The sequence below is a fragment of the Macrobrachium nipponense genome, chromosome 33 (genome assembly GCF_015104395.2).
Source record: "Macrobrachium nipponense isolate FS-2020 chromosome 33, ASM1510439v2, whole genome shotgun sequence".
NCBI lineage: Eukaryota > Metazoa > Arthropoda > Malacostraca > Decapoda > Palaemonidae > Macrobrachium > Macrobrachium nipponense.
In genome coordinates, this window is record NC_087219.1 from 12,550,526 (window position 1) to 12,574,412 (window position 23,887).

Below are 23,887 nucleotides of genomic sequence, written 5' to 3' on the forward strand. Positions count from 1 at the left end.
TACCGATTGCGTAGTCGCTAGTTAGATTCCAGAGGAATGCATTTCCGGTGATTACAAATTTATTTCTCGATATAATGTGGTTCGGATCCCACAATAAGCTGTAGGTCCCGCTGCTGGGTAACCAATTGGTCCCTAGCCGTGTCAAAATATCTAATCCTTCGCGGCCAACCCTAGGAGAGCTATTAATCAGCTAAGTCAGTGGTTTGGTTAAACAAAGATATGCTTAATTCTTTTTAAGCCTTAAAATTTTAGGCAGCCATCAGGAGCAGAACACAGTGGGGGAAAAGTCTACGCGTTGCAATATGCACCGATGGGTCAGAATCTCCCACTGGTGTGCTATTTGGTTCCTTATGTCTCGGTAATAATACCCCATTTCCGTAATCTAATTTGCAAGTTGTCTCCATAAGAGAATTATTCGTACTCCACTAGAAAAAAAATGCCTGACAAAAATCTTTTCCCGTAAGGGGGTTGTGTCGTCAGTACACCTCATGTGGTATACTGTAGGTATTACTTAAGGTTCTATGCAGCGTCCCTTCGGCCCCTAGCGGCAACCCCTTTCATTCTTTTTTTACTGTACCTCCGTTTATATTCTCTTTCTTTCATCTTGCTCTCAATCCTCTCCTAACAATTGTTTCATGGCGCAACTGCTCTGAGGTTTTCCTCCTGTTGCATTTTTCAAAACTTTTTATTCTCAATTTCCCTTTCAGCGCTGAAATACTTCATAGGTCCCAGCGCTTGGCTTTGGCCTAAATTTTATATTCCATTGCATTCCATTCAGTCTCTGGCTGCAACCACTTTCATTCCTTTTACTATACATCCGTTTATATTCTCTTTCTTTCATCTTGCTCTCAATCCTCTCCTAACAATTGTTTCATGGCGCAACTGCTCTGAGGTTTTCCTCCTGTTACATCTTTCAAACCTTTTTTACTCTAAATTTCCATTTCAGCGCTGAGTGACCTCGTATGTCCCAGCCCTTGGCTTTGGGCTAAATTTCATATTCCATTACATTTCATAAGTCATGTTGAAGAGAAACAGAGAAAATAAGAATAACAGGAAAAAATGAAAGCATCTGAGGGAAAGAAGTTATTCTCAACTTCTTTTAACTTCTTAAAGCATAATGGTTCTGCATTTCTTGCAATCAAGGTCAATCTTTGAAGGGAACAATATCGTCGATTGATTGATTTAGCTGCGATTCATGTGGCGTCGTAACATCAGGGGGAACAGAAATAACACAAATCTAATTCCATGTAAGTAAATTTAATTCATTCTATGAACAGAAATATACAAAAAGATGAAAAATCAGCTTAATTACAGATAATCAAGAGATTCCAGTTTTCTCCAGAATGCTCTGATTTGTGGATTCCGTAAAAATTCCAGGTGTTTATTCTTCGGTACTGGCGGTCTTAACAACTGGGTATGGGTAGGGGTATCCCAGGGGATAGGCTGCTCCATACCCGGGGGTAAGGGGATACCCATGACCATAAGCGAGTGGGTATCTGTGGCCGTATGCGAGGTGATGCCCATATGCTGGAAAAAGAAAATAAATTGTTGTTAAAAATAAAGTAGTTATATATATATATTATATTATATATAGGTATATATATATATATATATATAGATATATATTTATATATATATATATGACTGGTAAAAATGTTGTTACAACAGAATGCCATCTAATAAAAGGAGCCCGTAGGCCAAATTATAGAAGGTAAGTAGTATGATATTTTTTAACCTACCTGAAGAGAGAGACAGCAGTCTCTGAATATAATACTTACTTTCTATATTTTGGCGTTTTTATGCGCTCCTTTTATTAATTGATATATATATATATATATATATAGATATATATATATATATATATATATATATATATCTGTTGAGTATATCAAATCATGAGCGAAAAGTAATTAACAGTACTTCCCCACTGCACTTACGGTAGTGGGAGCCCCCAGCGTTGATGGAGTGGACGAAGGGGTTGAAGTAGTTCAGGGAGTGAGGGAGGAGGAACTGAGGATCCGCCTCAGGTTCTGCCTCAGGGAGGGCGAGGGCCACAGCCAAGAGGCACAAGAAGACCTGCGGAGGATTCATACGAAAGTTATCATTTGACTTTTGCTAAAGTCAATTTAAAATCCAGAGTTTTGCTTAAATGTAAACTGAAATTTATGACTCGGTTAATATGACAATTACGGGTAAATGTAATTCAACTTAAATTAATTGAAAATTACGGGTAAATGTAATTCAACTTCAATTTATTGGCAATGGCGGGAAGAGAAATAATTGATTTGTCACTATTTGTCAAATTCAACAGCCTCTCTCATAATTACTCGTATTTACCCGTAATTATGTATAATTATCGAATTATCTCATTCATCTTAATATATTGAGTAATCAGTTATACTTACATGGTGCATTTGCCTAATAATGGTTCTTATTGAGTGATTATAAATAAACAGCATTAGGAGTAAAATGGAAAGAATAATAATAATAATAATAATAACCTGAAGTGGATGTCATGCTTCAAACAATGTACTTTAGAGGTAGATTATATGATAATAATAATAATATGAAGAGGAGACCATGTTTCAGACAAGGTGCACTAGGAATAAAGTATCTTTAGTATTAATAATGATAATAATAATAATAATATCTAAACAAACGTTACTTAACATAGCATTGAAGCCTTACCATAGAACGCATGATGAATGTATGTGCAAATTGGTTCCTCTGGAGGTAACTGACACCCGAATTCTCAGGACATCCGATATTTATAGGGAGATTTGGGCCTTGGACCAGAGGGAGGGGCGGCCGCGCCCCTCGCTCCTTGTGGGACTCGATTTGGTGCACAAAGACTTGGGAGAGTTGTAATTGGTGTCATTAAGCCTATAGATGGTGAGGTTTTTATCTTCTTCTTCTTCTTCTTCTTCTTCTTCTTCTTCTTCTTCTTCTTCTTCTTCGCCTTTCTTCTTCATTTGTTTGGGGCATAATGCTAATTATAATATAACAATAATAATAAAAATAGTCCTAATAATAATGTTATTATCATTATTATCATTATTCTGGTATTACTTTTAATAATTATAATAATAATAATAATGATATTACTATTATTATTATTATTATTCTGAACTTACTTATTATATAATAATAATAATAATAATAATAATAATAATAATAATAATAATAATAATAAATATATTATTATTATTATTATTATTATTATTATTATTATTATTATTATTATTATTATTATTATTATTATTATTATTATTACGCTTAACACCAAACTAAGAGGAAATCGATTGGACGGAGTTGTTCAAATTTCAAATGTAAATACCGTATACCTAAAATCAATACTTTTGATAACCATTCTGACAACGCAAATCACTTGACATAGAGGCCATAATGGATTCTGTAAGAAACATAAATTCATAAAAACATAAATGTATGTGGCCATATTTATATCTTACTGTCTGTCATGATTGCTAAAAGAAAAGTCTTCATAATTTGCAAGATTCCTCTCTCTCTCTCTCTCTCTCTCTCTCTCTCTCTCTCTCTCTCTCTCTCTCTCTAGATATATATATATATATATATATATATATATATATAGATATATATATATATATACATATGTATATATATATATATATATATATATATATATATATATATATATATATATATATATATATATATATATATTTATTGGAAAATGGAGCTGTCAATCTGGTGCTGGTGCCAATTCGTCAACGTTATAGAACTTTCAGACTAATTGTTCATTTCCCTCCCTTCAAATTTGGTTGACAGTAGACAGGTTAGCATATATGAGACAAAGCGAATTATATAGGAAAATCAACTCAGTACCATATATATATGTAGATATGCATATATATATAGTATATATATGTATATATATGCATATATACACATATATATTATATAATATATATATATATATATATATATATATATATATATATATATATATATATATTTATATATATATATACATATATATATTATATATCTAATATATATGTATATATATGCATATATATATATATATATATATATGTATATTTACATATATGTATGGTACTGAGTTGATTTTCCTATATAATTCGCTTTGTCTCATATATGCTAACCTGTCTACTGTAAACCAAATTTGAAAGGAAATGGACAATTAGTCTGAAAGTTATATTACGTAGGACGACAATTGGCACCAGCACATGATTGACAGCTCCATTTTCCAATATATATATATATATATATATATATATATATATATATATATATATATATATATATATACAGAGAGAGAGAGAGAGAGAGGAATCTTGCAAAATATGAAGAATTTTCTTTTAGCAATCATGACAGACAGTAAGAATATAAATACGCTCACATACATTTATGTTTATATGAATTTATGTTTCTTACAGAATCCATTATGGCCTTTATGTCAAGTGATTTGCGTTGTCAGAATAGTTATCAACGTATTGATTTTAGGTATATGGGTATTTACATTTGAATTTGAACAACTCCGTCCAATCGATTTCCTCTTAGTTTGGTGTTCATATTATTTTTTAAAAGCCATACTCATGTTTCAGTACGGTTACCATGTTTTGTGGCAATGACGTCATTTCTTTTGGCGTGGATATCGTCTTACAAAATAATATTGGCGCGTATTTATAAGATATATGTATGCATATATATATATATATATATATATATATATATATATATATATATATTTATATATATATATATATATATATATATATATATATATATATATATATGCATACATATATTTTATAAATACGCGCCAATATTATTTTGTAAGACGATATCCACGCCAAAAGCAATGACGTCAATGCCACAAAACATGGTAACCATACTGAAACATGAGTATAGCTTTTAAAAAAATAATATTTTTCTTCAGAACTACTATTCAACGAATGTCATTTAAAAGTGATAAATGAGACAGCTTCTTGTTCAAGGTAGAATTGTATTCGATTGCCTTAGGAAATTTGCTATTATCTAGAGTTAGTTTGGAAGCAGTGAACAAAGAGAGACTCGAGTATAGGATACAGACCAAAAAAATAAAAATAAAAAGGAAAGAAGGAGAAGAAGGAAGAAAGAAGAAATGAAATATGGGAGAAGATAAATAAGACTCAAGATTAGTTAGTAGAAGTAAGTATATCTTAGTTTAACTAGACCACTGAGCTAATTAACAGCTCTCCTAGGGCTGGCCCGAAGGATTAGATATTTTTACGCGGCCAGATACCAATTGGTTACCTAGCAACGGGACCTACCTACAGCTTCTTGTGGGAACCGAACCACATTACATCGAAAAATGAATTTCTAATCACCAGAAACAAATTCCTGTGATTCCACGTTGGCAGCGCACAAGGAAAGTCATGGTCTTAGTAAGAGTTGGTATACGGAGCGTTCTTTAAGGCACTTATAAATTCTTCTTCTTCTTCTTCTTCTTCTTCTTCTTCTTCTTTTTCTTCTTTTATTCCAAGAGTGAATTATAATTATTCATATCTCTGGAAAGGAAAGATTTACATGAATTTTCGTTAATTTTTTTTTATCTTATTTTTATTCCAAGAGTGACTTACTCATGTCTCTGAAAATGAGAGTTAATGAAATTTCCGTAAATTTTGTACTTTTCATTCCTTATTTTATTTTATTTTTTATTCCAAGAGTGACTTATTCATGTCAGGAAAGTAAAGACTTGCACTAATTTTCGTGTAAAAATGTATACTTATGACCTTAATAAATCATGCTTTACTAATATACTATTTCTCACGATATACTTCAGTTTACTTATTTCCGTGAGTTAGAAAATGAAAAAAAATGCGAATTAATTTAAATATTTTTTTTACGTACATTCCCTGGATAATAATGTTCATCTATCTTCATGTTTCACATAGCCAGCTTAATCTTCATTCCCCCTTAGGAGGGAATTACCGTCAGTGCACATCACGTTCTGCACTGTAGGCATTACATACGGTTCTTTGCTACATCACCTCGGCCCCTAGCTACAAAACCCTTTCATTCTTTTACGGTACCTCCGTTCATATTCTTTCTTCCATCTTTCTATCCACCCTCTCCTAACACTTAGTCCATAGTGCAACTGCTTTTAGATTGAATTATACCTTTAAAACCTTCTTTATTCTCAATGTCTCTTTCAGCCCTCAATGACCTCATAGGTCCCAGCGCTTGGCCGTTGGCTTAGATTTTATATTCCATTTCATTTTCATATTGTTCCTGTATATTGTGGGATATGGAGTTCTGATAACAATAAAATAATTTCTGTCCATTTTTTCATTATACTTTCAGTTTGGAAGAAGGAATGAAAAATAAATTTGGAACAACTAAGATGATTTGTTTTATTATTGGAAATGAAAGATAATATTACAAAGTTGTTCTGATAGTTTTCCTGTTGGATCAGAATTTAAATAAACGGACTGTTATATATATATATATATATATATATATATATATATATATATATATATAATATATAAAATATTCTTGTGGCTTTGAGGAATAATGTAAGAAGGGTTGGAAAAAAAATTGAAACTCAATTAAGATGATTTTTTTTCTTTTTATTGGAAAAGATAGATAATATTACAAAGGTTTTCTGATATTTCTCCTGTTGGATCAGAATGGAAATAAAGAGGCTGTTAAATCTTTCTTTCCTGGAGACCAAATCATTAAGTCGAATTATTGGTAAAGACTTTCCATGCCTCTTAATCTTGGGCACCTGCTGATGCTGCTGCTGGTACTCCTCTTGGGTAGAAGTTAGGGCCGAAGGGATATCCGAGTCCCTGGTTGTAAGGGAGTGGGAATCTATTGCTGTAGGTGAGAGGGAGGTCGTGGCCGTAGGTGAGTGGGAATCGATTGCTGTAGGTCAGGGGTAATCCTTGGTTGTGGATGAGTGGGAATCCGTAGGCTGTGAAAGCAGAAAAAGACATAGGCCTATTAGGAAGATGTATATGACCTAAAAGACATTAGCAGAAAAGAACGAGGATTTGAACTCTTTTTGTAGGCCTAGGTTGTGGATGAGCGGGAATCCATAGGCTATGAGAGAAGGAATGTATTTAGAATCGCTAATAATAATTTAAGTAAAGAGAATCAAAATCTATCCTGAAAACAAAATTAAACTGGCAGATAAAAAATGGAGGGATATCTTTACTGATTTTACACAAAATATACTCACTTCTAGACTGATTCAATTTTAAAATTCAAAATATTTCACGAATAAAAAAGGTTATACTCAGAAGGACTCACGATGGCTGTAGTGCAGTGGGTGACCGGCCAGCACCTGCGGGTTGTAGTAGGGCTCAGGTTCTGCCAAGGCAACGGCCAAAAGGCACAGGAACATCTGCAATGGGGGTCAGATAAACAAGCATGAACTTAATTAATAACATAATTGAAAGCTATTTTATATCAACACTAATTTTGAAATTATCAAAAATATCTAAAAAAAAATATATATATAATTGTAGAAACACTGCAATAGAATAAACAAAGTTCATCTATAGTACTAGTAGTGACGAACATATAGGATCATGTATAGGCCTACCACTGTGTTAACTATTCTGGTCGATCTTTGTGAAGATTTAAATCTATTAGTACTTACAACAACCTTCATGATGAATGAGTGAGTGAGTAGCTGAGGTTCCTCCTCGGAATATACTGACGACAAACCATTCGAAGAACCGTCATTTATACAGAAAAACCAGCCTTGGAGGGGAAGGATTCCAGTGGACACGCCCCTTCTTCGTGATAATTGCCCGTCAGAGGTAATCATTCAGGACAAAGATGAAATGCGAAAGGATTATATAGTCCGTCTTCTTTGTCAGAGCATAGCAGATTCATGTCGTTAGAGAGAGAGAGAGAGAGAGAAGAGAGAAAACAGTTACTCCTTTCAAACATTTCATATTATAATACAAAAGTTAATCATTTTTCTCTTTTACTGCAAGTCATATTATTATTATTATTATTATTATTATTATTATTATTATTATTATTATTATTATTATTATTATTATTATTATTATTATTATTATTATATTGAAACTGCTCACAAGTGATATCGTGTTAATTTTATAGTTAATTTTATTTTTTTTTGGTATTTGTTATACTTTTCATTATTATCACTATCGTTTCCATTTATTATTATTATTATTATTATTATTATTATTATTATTATTATTATTATTGAGAAGTTTGTTATTATTATTATTATTTAGAAGTTTGCAAGATAAAAAGACCATGTGAGAGCTTTTAAGTCTACTGATATTATAGCTATTTACCCTCTTCATCTTGTGTAATTTCCTTTTGTATAAAGCGCCGCCATCATAGTTATACCTAGGTAAATCAGTCCTCTATGTATTTCCACAAAGCACCATTCCTCTTTATTTCAATCTGTTTCAAAGATATCCCTGCGAGTTCTTTAAAAATAAATAGAAATAAAAACTAATCCAGTTTTGACAAAGCATTTGTCAGAACTCGTTCCCACTCTCCCATCTGGAAGTCAAAGATGTGGTTAATGGCAACTTTTTTTTTTCTTTTTTACGAAACACGAATAAAGACGATGAATAATAACGTCACTCTTATTTCAAATACTTGCAATACAACTTTGCAATAAGAGCAAGGATGATGTTAATTCTAACAGAGAATAGGAGTCCCAGCATAAATGGCCGGTAATTACAGATGTTTACTGTATGTTAGTACCATGTATAGTTTGGTGAGCCGTCAGAGCACCATATAGGTACTATAGTAGATTCGCATCAACCGTGCATCTGATGTCTAGACCAGTCCCTTACGACGCTCCTGATTGGCTGTTGATAAGCCAATCACAGGGCTGGAAACTCGAGAGAGAGAGTTCACATAGGCGTATCACTCAGCAGAGGTGGAACATACATCTTGCCTATGTGAACTCTCCAGTCTCTCTCGAGAGTTCACATAGGCGTATCCCTCGGCAGAGATGGAACATACGTACTGCCTACGTGAACTCTCCCGAGAGACTGAGAGTTTCCAGCCCTGTGATTGGCTCATCAGCAGCCAATCAGGAGCAGTCGTAAGGGGTTGGCCTAGACATCAGATGCACGGTTGATGTGAATCTACTGTAGTATTGCACGAGCAACGGTTTTTTCTTTATTTTTCCATGCCCTTAGGGCAGGTTAGGTTAGGTTAGGTTGGTTCAAAAATATATTGGTTAGAAATTTGGGCGTGGGAAACATAATGAGATTATTTTCAAGAAGATTCTACTGTTAGTTTTTAAAGATGTGGCATCCCGTTTTTACAGGGAAGGTTCGGTACTCGCTTACAGTTCGGTTTATTGCTCAGCAAACTTTAACCCTTAATGGACGGATTGGTCCCCAGGAGTGGCAATAACAGATTTGGGGTGGTGGACGTTAATATAAGAGAGGCTGATTATAACAAAGACAAACTTCGTAAAACCCATTCCTCCTAAAGGAAGTCACTCGGAACTCCGAGTTTAGTTTACTACAACTGAAAACAACTGAGATGGCTTTGTCTGCCCGTCCGCACTTTTCCTGTCCGCCCTCAGATCTTAAAAACTACTAAGGCTAGATGTCTGCAAATTGGTATGCTGATCATCCACCCTCCAATCATCAAACATACCAAATTGCAGCCCTCTTGCCTCAGTAGTTTTTATTTTATTTCAGGCTAAATTTAGCCAAGATCGTGCGTCTGGCAACGCTATAGGACAGGCCACCACCTGGCCGTGGCTTAGAGCTTCAGGGTCCACAGCTCATACAGCATTATATGTATGCTGTGAAGCAAAAGTGAATTTTTTTTACATTTTTTTTTTACAAGACTGACGTATTTTTTGCATTTTATTTAGTTATTATAGGCCAAACTAGAAGTAAATTGTAATATTTGTTTATTTTTGCAGAAGAGTTTCTGTTATGATGTTATTTACTTAAACTTTACCATAAGTGTATTTTTGTTTCTACTGTTGTATATTATTAGTATTGTCATTTTTTCATTATTTCAATTTTTATAAATTTATTCATATTTTTCATTATTGTATATTTTCTATTTTCCTAATCTTATTATTCATATGTTTGTATTATATTTTAAATTTTCATAAGAATTTAAGTTTTATTCTTATTCATATTAAATTTAACTTCATTCCGTTACGATTCTTCCTTTTTTTAAATATTTTTCCATTTATCTATTTCCAAATGTTAGGAAAACATTAAAAAATATTGCTTAATGTTTATTTTTGCGTTTTATTTACAGTTTAAGACAGGTCTATTGCGTGGTAATATTCGGAATAATACTGGAGATCATGAACAATCACCCATCACTATTATACACATCAATTTTATAATACAATGTTGTATTTTAAATTTAGGTTATTATACAGCTTATTACATCTTTGTCCGTGAATTATCCGCACTGCCTAAACCTGGGCACCTCCTGCTGGTACTCCTCTTGGGTAGAAGTTAGGACCGAAGGGGTACCCAAGTCCCTGGTTGTAAGGGAGTGGGAATCTGTTGCTGTAGGTGAGAGGGAGGTCGTGGCCGTAGGTGAGTGGGAATCGATTGCTGTAGGTCAGGGGTAGGCCCTGGTTGTGGATGAGTGGGAATCCGTAGGCTGTGAAAGCAGAAAAAAGGCATAGGCCTATGAGGGAGCTATACAGTAACTTAGAAGTCATTAGCTGAAAAGAAAGAGGATTTGAACTCTTTTTGTAGGCCTAGGTTGTGGATGAGTGGGAATCCGTAGGCTGTGAAAGCAGAAAAACACATAGGCCTATTAGGAATAAGGACGCTATCCAGTAACCTAGAAGGCAATGGTGCAAAGAACGAGGCTTTGAAGTCTTTTTGAAAACTGCTTCGCTCTTACAAAACCAAATACTTCATGAAAAAAAGTATAAACAATAAATATTTAGGACTCACGATGGCTGTAGTGTAGAGGGTGGCCGCCCAGCAACTGTGGGTTGGCCTCAGGTTCTGCCAAGGCAACAGCCAAAATGCACAGGAAAATCTGCAAAGAGCGTCGGAAAAGCTATCAGTAACTGTTATATGTGTAACATAATGAATAGGATTTAATTATATTGATAATCACAAATCATCAAGAATATCAAATTATGATTACAATAGAAACGCTGCAACAGATCAAACAAAAACCGTCTACAATAGTACTACTAGGAATACTCGTGAAGAACGCATTAGATATTGTAAGCTACTAAGTTACCCATTCTGGTCGATCTCTTTAAATATTTGAATTTGTCACAACTTACAGCAACCTTCATGATGAATGAGTGAGTGAGTGAGCAGCTGAGGTCCCTCTTCGGAATACTGACGACAAACCATTCGAAGAACCGCCATTTATACAGAAAAACAGCCTTGGAGTGGAAGGATCCCAACGGACACGCCTCTTCTTTGTGATAATTGACCATTAAAGGTAGTTATTCAGGACAAAGATGAAATTCCAAAGGATGATACTGACCATCTCCTTTGTCAGGACTTGCAGACTCATCTCCATGAGAGAGAGAAGAGAGAGTTGGGACAAATGCCCTTTTCACACATTTAATATTCTAATGCATGTGTTTGATAATGTTTTTTTTTTCTATACTGTACGTCAGATTATCATTATTATTAAGCTGCTCACTTATTATTATTATTATTATTATTATTATTATTATTATATTATTATTATTATTATTATTATTATTATTATTAATTAGAAGCACGCAAGAAAGCGATACCGTGGAATAACTTACAAAATTAATAATTTAATAACTATTGTTCATCTGTGCGTTCGTAACTGGGAATCTTTTTATCTATGAAGCGTTTCCTGCGATTGCTTCTTAAATTTTGTTCATATAAAGCACAGATATCTTAGTTATCGCTACGTAAATCGATCACAGTATATTTTACAAAAGCAGCATACCTTTTTATTGTAATTTTATCCGAGAATCTCAACTGCGTTGAAGAAATATTCCGGTTCTGACGAAGCGTTCATCCGAACTCATTCGTAGTAACCGCACCCTATCGGTTGGCGGGGAGGTGGTTAACTGCTCCGACGCACCGCAAATTACGACGATATAACATGACGTTCCGTTTATTTTAAATACTTGTAGCACAAATTAGGAATAAATTATGTTTAGTTTTAGTGATAACAACAGTTTTTGTATATAGGGAGACGTGTACACCCACCAGGTCGGTGCTGTTTGTAGCCAGTCTTGCTAATGCTCGTTTGCTATGCTCATCGACTTGTTTTCGTTATTATCGTGATATTAATAAGTCGTGCTGCTTCCAATATCAACAATGGACACGAGAATTCTTCAAGAGGAAGTGGAGTAACATATCACAGGTTAGCAAAGTATATTGAAGTTTATTTACCCATAATATTGTGCTAGGCAGATCGGTGTCACTAACTAGGCCTATATAACAGCCTTCTATTAATCTGTCGCATATTTTCAGCGTATTTGTTGCTTATAAGAGCAGTGGCAATTTAGATTTTGCAATATGACATCATTATTCTTATACATGCCATATCGTACAGAGTAAAAAGAAAAGATTTGTTCGTTATTAAAATTGCAAAGACCAAAGATTCAGAGGTGTTGTATCAACACCCTCGTCTTTACAACTTAAACCTGTTACGCATAATGACACCTGTCGTATTTTTTCATTCACTAAGGATTTCTTGCAGTACGTAAGCCTGTGAGTCCACCCCCCCTCCCTCTCCCCCTGAAGCAGGGGAGCGAGGGGAGACGATCCAATATTGGAGACCTGATAACACAATTTAAATGCCTTACCAAGCCCTGTTTGCCGCCTCCATCACACAACTACACAACGAAATTAAATTGTCCACAATACAACAACACCACAAGGACTACTTTTAGCACTTCAAGACAAATGGGTGTCCCAGTCTTTATTCATCTCCCTAATATTATCCTTTCACATCCCCCCCCCCCCCCTACCACAACCCTAATTCCCCGTTCCAAAACCCTCTATCTTCCTTCCAAGGGAACTCTCCCTATCCCATCCCGCCCCCCCCCCCCTCACCCCTACCTAGACCTAGGTTAGCCTGGAGGATATTGTGTTTGACATCTGTTTTACAGTTTTAGACTTGTCAAGGCAGCGTTGAAGTGATTAAACTTCAACGAACTAACGAAACGTCTCACTTGGCGAGAGTATTATTCAGGACGACGAAAGAAATCGTAAAAACCAATCCAAGTTTTAAAGAATGGATTATTCATTCTACGTAATAAATCCTGGTTTGATTTTAGCTATCATGGAACGCTATCATTTAAGTTTTCATCGGACGATAAGTTGCATTAGATTAATGTCTAAGAAAATTTATTTTGTTAGCCTAGCTTGAGCCTACGTCTTCGAACTAAAGTCAGGAAAACTTATGCCTAAGTACAACTTAATTTCAAATTCATAGAAATAATTTCTCAAGATAGATTTATGAATATATAAAAATACTTTGTATATTGTGAAAGTTATTGAATCACCTTGAATTGTAACACAGAGAAGAAAGTAGGCCAAAATCACCAAAAGCTAGGCCTATGCGTGTCTATAGATTCGGTATCTTCACGGTTTTTTCCTTCTTTAAGAACTACCTGAAGAACTTACTCTCTTCTGATAGAACCCATTTCATAATACGATCTAATTATTATTTCAAATCATATATATATATATATATATATATATTTTATATATATCAGTATATTATATATATATATGTATATATATATATATATATATATATATATATCATATATATGTATATAATATACATATATATATAATATATATATATCATAATATATATATATATATATATATATATATAAATATATATATAACACATACATATATCTGTATATATATATATATATATATATATATATATATATATGTATATATATATATACAGTCCACACACACACAGATCTATATATATATATATATATATATATATATATATATATATATATATATATATATATATAAGTGTGTGTGTGTGTTTGTGTGAACAGTGTATAAACGTACATACATATGTATATACATATGTATATTTTTTCTTGTGTAAACGCGTGTGTTGGAAGAAATGTATAGATAGATTGATTTTTATTTGTTTATAATACTGTTTTGTTACATGTAATATTTTTAATGTTTTGTTTAATGTATTTGAATCATTGATTTCTCGTTATAAATCAACATTTCACTTTTCAAAGATAATGTTTACTTATTTATTGATATGCATATGATTTTCTGATCATTCAATAACGGTAAATCATTTGTTATACTGAAGTTGTATTTGACTTTCTTATATTTTAGATATCTGCAGATTTAAGATGGGTGATTCTTTTATGTAACATTTTGTTTAATGCAAATCAATCTTACAGGGTATTTTTTTTAAAGAGAATATATGGTTATTTGTATGCATATTAATAACTCAGTGGTTAATAAGGGAATAAATTAAATTATGCTTTTTAAATATTTCGAAATACATGATGCACGAAAGGATCACAGTAACACTGGTTCTAATATCATTTCAGAACTTTTTTCCATTTTAAAAAAATGCGAAACTGGCTTCAATACCGCTTCGGCACTAATTCATTATTAAGAAGTTCAATACTGGTTCTAATACAACTTCAGCACTTCTTCATTTTTAGGAAGTGCAATGCTGGTTTTAATACCATTTTAGCACTTTTTAATTTTGAAGCAGTGCAATACTGGCTCCCATACCACTAAAACACTCATTCATCTTTAAGAAGTGCAAAACTGGTTTTCATACCACTTCTGCACTTATTCGTTTTTTCAACAAGTGCAATACCGGTTCTAATACCACTTCAGTTTTTTTATTGTTAAGAACTGCAACTTTTTCCCATTTTTGAAGCACTTCTTTGTTTCTTCGGTTTTCAGAAGTGAAGTCCTGGAGTACTTCTAAGCTTTTTAATTTTTAAAAAGTTCAACCCTAGAGCACTCTAAAGTTTCCTCACTTTTAGAAATGCGATTTTGGGTCATTCAGAAATTTCCTCATTTTGGAGAAGTGCAGTTCTGGACCATGTGAAGTTTTTATTCTTAAGAAGTGCATTCCTGCACCCCTGTAAGAAGTGGCACTCTGGAGCACTTCAACATTCCTTCATTGTTAAGAAGTGCACAAGTAGGCCACTTCCACTTAATTTTAATTATTTTTTCTATTTTTGCTTGTTCATTTATTATTCTTTTTATTATTTCTATTATTCGTATTTTCATTCTGTAAATTATTCTTATATCTTAATATACATCATCCCATTTCCTTAATTTAAATTGCCGGAAATATTTAGAAAGATCAAGTTTATTATTTTTCCGTTTCGTTATTTTATTTACAGTTGAAAATAAATTTTTTTTAGTCTTACTTTACAATAATCACAGGCATTTCGGTAATCATAAACAGATCAGCCTTAAGTATGCTTCTTAATCTTGGGCACCTGCAGCTGCTGCTGCTGGTACCCCTCTTGGGTAGAAGTTAGGGCCGAAGGGGTACCCGAGTCCCTGGTTGTAAGGGAGTGGGAATCTATTGCTGTAGGTGAGAGGGAGGTCGTGGCCGTAGGTGAGTGGGAATCGATTGCTGTAGGTCAGGGGTAGGCCCAGGTTGTGGATGAGTGGGAATCCGTAGGCTGTGGAAGCAGAAAAAGACATAGGCCTATTAGGAATAGGGAAGCTATCCAGTAACCTAGGAGACATTGGCTGAAAAGAAAGAGGATTGGGACTTTTTTTTTTTTTTAGACCTAGGTTGTGGATGAGTGGGAATTCTTAGGCTGTGAAAGCAGAAGGTAAAATAGATAGCGAATTTTTTTTTCATATTTCAGAATAAAAAATAAATAAATAAGTAAAAATAACGTTTAGGAAAGAGATGAGGAAAACTATTTCCTTCTACCTGTAAATTCTTTGTTTTCTCGTAAATTATTGCTTTGTAAAAGAATGAATCTTCTAGTGTTCCGAGGTGTAACACAGCTGGAGTAAACCATAGCTGTGTAAAATATAACAACACCTGAAGATGTATTTTTTTACAATAGTATTTCAGAAAGAAACAAAGTATTTACAGATGAAAAGAAAATAGTGCCAGCGAAGATTTTTTTTAGATAAATGTTAGGCTTAATGAAATTAGATTTAAATTCATAAGCCACTAAAGTCGCTTTTAAGGGATAATCCGAGATTTACAAAGAACAGAGAGAATTTTGCTTCTCACAGTAAGGAACTTACGGTGTGTGTAAGGGACGAGACTTGCTTAAGACATTGCAGTGGCCACAGCCGAAACAAATAAGATAGTCTGCAAAGAAAATCACAAAAAAATATCAGTCATATGATTGTAACTCTCTCTCTCTCTCTCTCTCTCTCTCTCTCTCTCTCTCTCTCTCTCTCTCTCTCTCCCCTTATGGGGTGCACTCTAGGCAGTGCTAAAGGTTCTTTGCAAACCCTTTCATTCCTTTTACTGTACCTCCATTCATATTATCTTTCTTCCCTCTAGCTATCCACCCTTTCCTAACAATTACTTCATAGCGCAACTGCTTTGAGGTTTTCCTCCTGTTACACCTTTCAAACCCACCTACTCTCAATTTCCAGCGTTGAATGACCTCACAGGTCCCAGTGCTTGGCCTTTGGCCTAATTTCTATATTCCATTCCATTCCTCTCTCTCTCTCTCTCTCTCTCTCTCTCTCTCTCTTCTCTCTCTTCTCTCCTTCTCATATGTAGTTTTCATCACAATATCGAGTTCAGTGTGCTAGAAAACTAAGGATGTTCAGAGATTCTACTCACCACAACCTTCATGACGATCGCGTGAGTGAATTAGAGGGTGAGTGATCGAGAAGCGCTTCCTCGGAATAACTGACGCCCAAATACTTCGAGGAACCGACCTTTATACTTTGAAGAGTGACCTTGGAATTGGGGAAGAGTCCTCGGACAAAGAATTCGTCATGCACCTGGCCCTCGTAATCGCAACCCTGGTCAGTGAGTTGGTTTACACTAAGCTGCTAGTATGCCAGCCTGGCCCTTGTAACCGCAACCCCTGTCAGTGAGTTGGTTTACACTAAGGGCCATTTTTCCTACGTGTGATACGGTGTGTGAGGGAACAGGAGAGCCTGGTATCGCCTTTAGGACTCTGCCCAACCAACAGGGACAAAACCGCACCTTTTTAAATGTTGTGGTAACGTTGGTTAATGTGGGCGAAGCACCGGTTTTTACGAGTCATAAATAAAAGTTATGCACAATCATGTTCCTTTTATAACATATGCTGCGCTAACTGAGATGACAGCAGTGATATGATTTACATTGTAAATGACACACACACACACACAGAAGTCAATCAATAAAAAAATTAGTTAAAAGAAACTTGGGTGATCATATCCCAAAATCCCTCCAATCGGGACTACGCTCTCACGTTTCTAAACTCATAAGTAATTTCAAAACTTAAATCTGGTACAGCATTGCTGTTTCTCGTATACGTAGTAGCTGTGATGCTGTAAAAAAAACATATACTATTAAATTAACATTTCCATAAAGCCAATCTGTGTCATTTATGCAATCATGACAGTTACAGAATTTGTTTGGTCACTTTATCTCGTTTCTAATTTCAAGAATCGAATTCCCTGGAATGGAGCGCTGATGAATAGTTGTGGTGACGCCAGTTTTCTAAAATCAATCAGTCAGTCAGTCAATATGCACATCCTAGCAGAGACTGTCTGCATTATTGAGACTGTCAGGTGAGATTTGTTTGTTGCTGATAAAGGCAACAACAATAGTAATAAAATATTAATGATAATAATGCAATGAATGAAAATGAAGAAATATACGCAAACTGTGAAAACACTGGTAATGACAGTAATGATTACAACAACAAAAATGTTAACTATAATTGTAATAAACATAATATTTATTAGCTTATTAGCGCTCCAAATAACCAAGAAGGATTTCACTAAAGTCCTATGAAGGACAATTCTCGCAGGTTGCTCGCATTGTCGGATCTGTGAGTCTTGAAGAAGATTCCAGACCGTAATCCTCTGTTTTTTTTTTTTTTTTTTTTTTTTTTTTTTTTTTTTTTTTTTTTTTTTTTTTTTTTTTTTTTTTTTTTTTTTTTTTTATTTTTTTTTTTTTTGTTGTTTTTTTTTTTTTTTTTTTTTTTTTTTTTTTTTTTTTTTTTTTTTTTTTTACTTGCATGGAACCAGGGGTTATTCAGCAACGGGACCAACGGCTTTACGAGCGCCTCAGTGGGGTGGTTGGTATGGTCTTTACCTGCCACCTCGGTGACCGCGAGTTCGATCTCGACAAGCCATTGAGGGGTCAGAGATGTGTATTTCTGGTGATAGAAGTTCAATCTCGACGTGGTTCGGAAGTCACGTAAAGCCGTTGGTCCCGTTGCTGAATAACCACTGGTTCCATGCAACGTAAAAACACCATGCAAACAAAGAACGGCTTGACGTGACTTCCGAACCACGTCGAGACTGAACTTCCATCACCATATAAACAAAAACAAAACAAAACATAATCTTGGTCTGTGTAAAATGATATAGTTATCTTCTTAGCCTCTTGCGAACTGACACTACGCATTTTGGAGTAGTACAAAATTATTACCTCAATAAATCAAGCGTTCATCTTTGTCCAGACTTTTGGTGGTGATAATTGCCGAAAATGAGGCGTCTTGTTACGTTACGTAACCCGTCCTGGAACCCACGTAATTATGCACAACGAGAAAAACGAGACAACCAACGGAACCAAGCATTGATGAATAAAGGCCTTATTAACCTACGTACGTGATGATTCACATTCCATACAATGTCCTTAGAAAATCGCGTGGGAGCGGCTCCGTTCTCACGCCCTCTCATCCCAAGGCTCCGACGTCTTATAAATATCGAATAATCCGAGTGATTCTTCGTCAGTCGGCAAAAGGAGAGCGGCCCTGTTCATCTATACAACATGAAGGTTACGGTAAGTAGGGGTAAATCAGTCAGTAAATAACAGGCAAAGTGCTCTGTTCTGAAATGGATATTCGTTTCCTTCCCTGGAATCACAAAGTCAACATTTCCCAAGAGTTTACTACCATTACTACGGCTACTGCAAAGTTGCAAACAGTAAAAATATTATGGAGAGAAGACTAGACTGTGATGAAAATACCCTTCACCATTACCTTATCTGAAGCCTCCTTCACTTAGGTCAAATCAAATAGAATATTGCTGAGTAACTATGAACGATATCAACAATTAAAGATAATAATCACTTCTAGAGACTGCAGCTGAAGTATTTGATCTATCGTGTTCAAAGTTTCTACTACTGTTATGATGACTTATATGATTATACATCAACGTCATAGATATCTGATTAACTGACCTTTTAGGCTAAAACTTCGATCACCCGGCAACTAGCCCGTCTCTAAACTGTGATTTATTTCCATTATTATTCTTTCGTCCAGGTGTTCTTGTGCCTGTTGGCTGTGGCCCTCGCCTTGCCTGTAGCAGAACCTGAGGCAGATCCTCAGTTCCTCCTGCCTCATTCCTTGAACTACTTCAACCCCTTCGTCCACTCCATCAACGCTGGGGATTCACACCTGTATTCCTACCGTGAGTATAGCAAGGTTAAATGTTAACCCAATTGGATTCCTATGAGAGTCGTCTGGCTTCAGCTAGAAGCGTAGTAGGATAGCGCTTCAGTGAGACCTGAGACCTAGGTATTTGAGCAATGGATAGGAAAAGACTGGCTCTGTAGGACAGTGCCCACTGGTGTCCTCTGGGAAACATCTTAGGAGGGTTTCTCAACCAAGCATGGCCTTAAGATCACTCCAGAATCCCCAGAGGGTACCCTAATAATGATTTTGATTCGGGTTAGGCAAAGCAATGTACTCTTAACATTTGACACAACTAGATTCTTAAAGGGTTAATTAGTATTGAGTTTTACTTTGATATGTTTCGCAGATAATTCCCTTTTTCTATAAAATAACATATATATATATAGATATATATATATAATATATATATATATATATATATATATATATATATATAACACGACTTTTCAACTTTTAATGATATTTCTAATCTAATTTTTCCAGCATACGGGCATCACCTCGCATACGGCCACAGATACCCACTCGCTTATGGTCACGGGTATCCCCTCACTCCCGGGTATGGAGCAGCCTATCCCTTGGGGTACCCTTACTCATACCCAGTTGTTAAGAAACCCGCCACTGAGGAATAGACACCTGGAATCGTTATGGAATCCATGGAATGGAGGATGCTTAGAAAAAGATTTAAGTCCTTTGTTCATCTGTAATTAATCTGAATAGTCTTCTTTTGTATATTTCTGTTATGAATTCCATAAACTCACTCAAATGAAACTGATGTTATGTCATTTCTGGTCCCCTGTTGTAACGCCATAAAAATTCCACACAATCAATTAATCTATTTGTTTTTTCTGACTACATTGTTGATTGGGATGGAACGGAATACCTCATCAAATTGCTTTTTTTGTTTATGAATTTTTTTGGAGGTACCTGTACGTTTATTTGTTTCTCCCTTTTAAATTTTTCGTTTTCTTTAATTTCACACACCAGTATCAAGAACACAAGAGTAGATTAACTATGCAGGTTGAATGAGAGAAAGAAAAGTAACAAATAAAGAATCAATATATTTTGACCAGAAATAAAATTTAACTAAAAGTTAGTAAAGACAAAAACATAACAAAAAACTATTAATGACAATAAATTATTCTTAAATTCTTATAACTGCCAAAGAAAGGTGTAAAGGTAACGTAAACTAGATGAAAAAAAATTCCCAAAAAAACTAAGAAATCTATAAAAAGAAAGAAAATCCTTTCTAAACTTTTGGTGTTTTTTGTGGAATAAAAAATGAGATGAGACTTTTTTTTTTTTTTTTTTTTTAGGCTGCTTCATTCTTTCCTTTATAGAGATTGGCAAGACTTCCAGCTTCAGCTTCCTTAATTACAAAGAATGGTCTTGCCTGTATTCTTTGAGGTCAGGTCAGCTGCAAACTGAGAAGGTGCCTCGTCATATCCTAAAAGTAAAAAAAAAAAAATGTGATAGATTAGTAGACTTAGAGGGACCCCACTTTTCCCTGGGCTTATTTCATAGTTAATTATTTTTCATGTCCATTTTACTTTGTTATTTATGTTTATTAATGAATTCGCTGTTTTCTTTCCCTTCAACTCGTCCATCCACTCGATCCAAGGTGATGGTTCCCACAGCTATCCCTGCCATAAGTACAGCAAGGTTGTCGACTGACCAGCATTCGTTTATGCTTTGATATATGCAATAGATTATTCCGTGCTCTTTATCCCCTCTCCGTGTATGTTCTGAAGCCTTTTCTTAAAAGAAAATCATCACTTTTTCTCTCTCTCTAATCCTTTTCATAAAGCAAAAGTACTTTTGTTCTAAACAAAAAAAAGTAATGCTACTATAGTCCCTTTTTTGGAGTTTTGCCATATTACTTGAATGGTGTATCTATTTCCGTTTTTCTAGTTTATGGGCATCGATACCCATGTGCTTCCACTTCACCATGGGCATGGACTGGGCTATCCTTGGGCTTGCCCTTCCTCATGCCCCTATGTCCCAAAGACGGCTGAAGAATTGGTTTTAAGAGTGGACCTTGCCATGAAGTTCTCTCTTAAAATATAGGAATACTACACTTGACTTCACCTTCAGATATCCGTAACCTTTTTCATTTAGTCTTCTCTCTCTCTCTCTCTCTCTCTCCTCTCTCTCTCTCTCTCTCTCTCTCTCTCTCTCTCTCACAGAAGGATTCCCATCTCCTTTGTCACCTTTTTCATTAGTCCTCTCTCTCTCTCTCCTCTCTCATCTCTCTCTCTCTCTCTCTCTCTCTCTCTCTCACAGAAGGATTCTCATCTCCTTTGTCACCTTTTTCATTGAGTCTCTCTCTCTCTCTCTCTCTCTCTCTCTCTCTCTCTCTCTCTCTCTCTAAGAAGGATTCTTCCCACCAAAGGATTCCCATCCAGAACGAACTTTGCCTACAGGATTCTTTTCCTAATGGAGAACCTTCCTTGAGAAGACTTGTTTCATCAAAGTGATTCTTTTTGAAGAACTTTTCCTAAGAATGATTCGTATGCTTGAAGGATTCTTGTTCATCAAGGATTCTTTCCTCCAGCAAGATAATTATTTTTTTCTTAATATTTGTCAATCCTTTAGCAATATTTTCATATATAATAGCTTTCAGTTACGTTTGACTTCTGGTCGAATATATTATTTGATTTATTATTCTTTTTATCACTTTTGCACTCTCATGCAATTAGCTTAGTGAATCTACTTCTATGTTCTTGAAAATGGTGCAAAAAAAATTAAATAAAACGAACAATGTGCGCGAGCACCTCAGTGGCGTGGTCGGTATGGTGTTGGCGTGCCACCTCGGTGACCGCGAGTTTGATTCTCGGGCATTCCATTGAGGAATGAGAGATGTGTATTTCTGGTGACGGAAGTTCACTCTCTCGACGTGGTTCGGAAGTCACGTAAAACCGTTGGCCCCGTTGCCGAATAACTATAACGGTTCCACGCAACGTAAAAAAACACCAAACAAACAAAACACGACCAATGGAAATACAGAAAATGAACATAGAAGTAACACTGATCCTTTGAAATATAATAATGAATTATGAAGATCAGGTATTTCTTAATCTTTATAGTCAGAAAAAACACCAGTGTTCGATTGATTATGTCCAAATTTTATGGCCTGACCACCACCAGGTGAAAATAAATGACACAAAATAGTTTCATTTGTGTTTATGTATTTCATAAAAATATACAAAAAAGAAGGAAATTCAGCGTAATTACAGATGACCAGATCAATTCAGTCTTTCCCTAAAACTTCTCCGATCGGCGGATTCCATGACAATTCCAGGTGTCTATTCCTCAGTAGCGGCTGTCTTAACAACTGGGTACGAGTAAGGGTATCCCAGGGGATAGGCTGCTCCATAGCCGGGGGTGAGGGGATACCCATGACCATAAGCGAGTGGGTACCTGTGGCCGTATGCGAGGTGGTGCCCGTATGCTGGAGAAATAAGGTTAGGTATATTATTTAAAATTTATATATATATATATATATATATTTGTGTGACAGAGAAAAATATATGTTAAATGGATCAAAGTACAAATTAATCTAATTACTTATTTACTTAAAGTTCTTTGCACCATCCTTTCGGCCCCTAACTGCAACCCCTTTCATTCCTTTTACTGTACCTCCTTTCATATTCTTTCTGCCGTCTTACTTTTCACCATCTTTTAACACCTGTTTCGCTGTGGAACTGCGACGTTTTCCTCCTGTTACACCTTTTGAACCTCTTACTCTCAATTTTACTTTCAACGCGGATTGACCTCATGGGTCTCAGCCCTTGTATATTCTATTTCGGAGTTCCTATCGTAGATTCACATCAACCGTACATCTGATGTCAAAGCCTATCTCTTGCGACGCTCCTGATTGGCTGTTGATAAGCCAATCACTGGGCTGGAAACTCTCAGTCTCTCGAGAGAGTTCACATACACAGGACGTATGTTCCACCTATCCTGAGGGAGAGGTGGAACATAGATCCTACCCATGTGAACTCTCGAGAGAGGCTGAGTTTCCAGCCCTATGATTGGCTTATCAACAGCCAATCAGGAGCGTCGTAAGTGCCTGGCCTAGACATCAGATGCACGGTTGATGTGAATCTACTATAGCTGAAGTCAGTCAGAATCTTAAGGTTAGAGAAAGCGAAAAGTTCCTTTATCTCACGGGAATTCAATGGGGTTGACCTTTAACCTCGTTATACTCACGGTAGGAATAGAGGTGGGAATCGCCGGCGTTGATGGAGTGGACGAAGGGGTTGAAGTAGTTCAGGGAGTGAG

General features: G+C 35.2%; 3 protein-coding genes across 4 annotated transcripts; 1 reads left to right on the forward strand and 2 right to left on the reverse strand.

The window, feature by feature from the left end:
• Positions 1–6,602: 6,602 nt before the first annotated feature.
• Positions 6,603–7,709, reverse strand: LOC135202684 (uncharacterized). Its single transcript, XM_064232170.1, has 3 exons — positions 7,655–7,709; positions 7,303–7,396; positions 6,603–6,964 (listed from the first exon to the last, which is right to left on the reverse strand). Exons 1-3 carry the CDS (start codon positions 7,664–7,666, stop codon positions 6,762–6,764), a joined length of 309 nt encoding a protein of 102 aa, XP_064088240.1. The 5' UTR covers positions 7,667–7,709; the 3' UTR covers positions 6,603–6,761.
• A 2,548-nt stretch (positions 7,710–10,257) lies between these two features.
• Positions 10,258–11,541, reverse strand: LOC135202686 (uncharacterized). 2 transcript variants are annotated; one of them, XM_064232171.1, is made up of 3 exons: positions 11,291–11,532; positions 10,947–11,034; positions 10,258–10,644 (listed from the first exon to the last, which is right to left on the reverse strand). In XM_064232171.1, the coding sequence occupies exons 1-3, from the start codon at positions 11,447–11,449 to the stop codon at positions 10,451–10,453; spliced, it is 441 nt and encodes a 146-aa protein (XP_064088241.1). In that variant the 5' UTR covers positions 11,450–11,532; the 3' UTR covers positions 10,258–10,450. The 2 variants fall into 2 exon arrangements, 1 of the variants encoding a protein (XP_064088241.1); XR_010311786.1 differs by lacking the exon at positions 10,258–10,644 and adding an exon at positions 10,648–10,774 and having other exon boundaries at positions 11,291–11,541.
• A 7,391-nt stretch (positions 11,542–18,932) lies between these two features.
• On the forward strand, positions 18,933–20,389 carry LOC135202688 (uncharacterized). The gene is made up of 3 exons (XM_064232172.1): positions 18,933–18,972; positions 19,454–19,601; positions 20,090–20,389. The coding sequence occupies exons 1-3, from the start codon at positions 18,961–18,963 to the stop codon at positions 20,233–20,235; spliced, it is 306 nt and encodes a 101-aa protein (XP_064088242.1). The 5' UTR covers positions 18,933–18,960; the 3' UTR covers positions 20,236–20,389.
• The last annotated feature ends 3,498 nt before the right edge of the window (positions 20,390–23,887 follow it).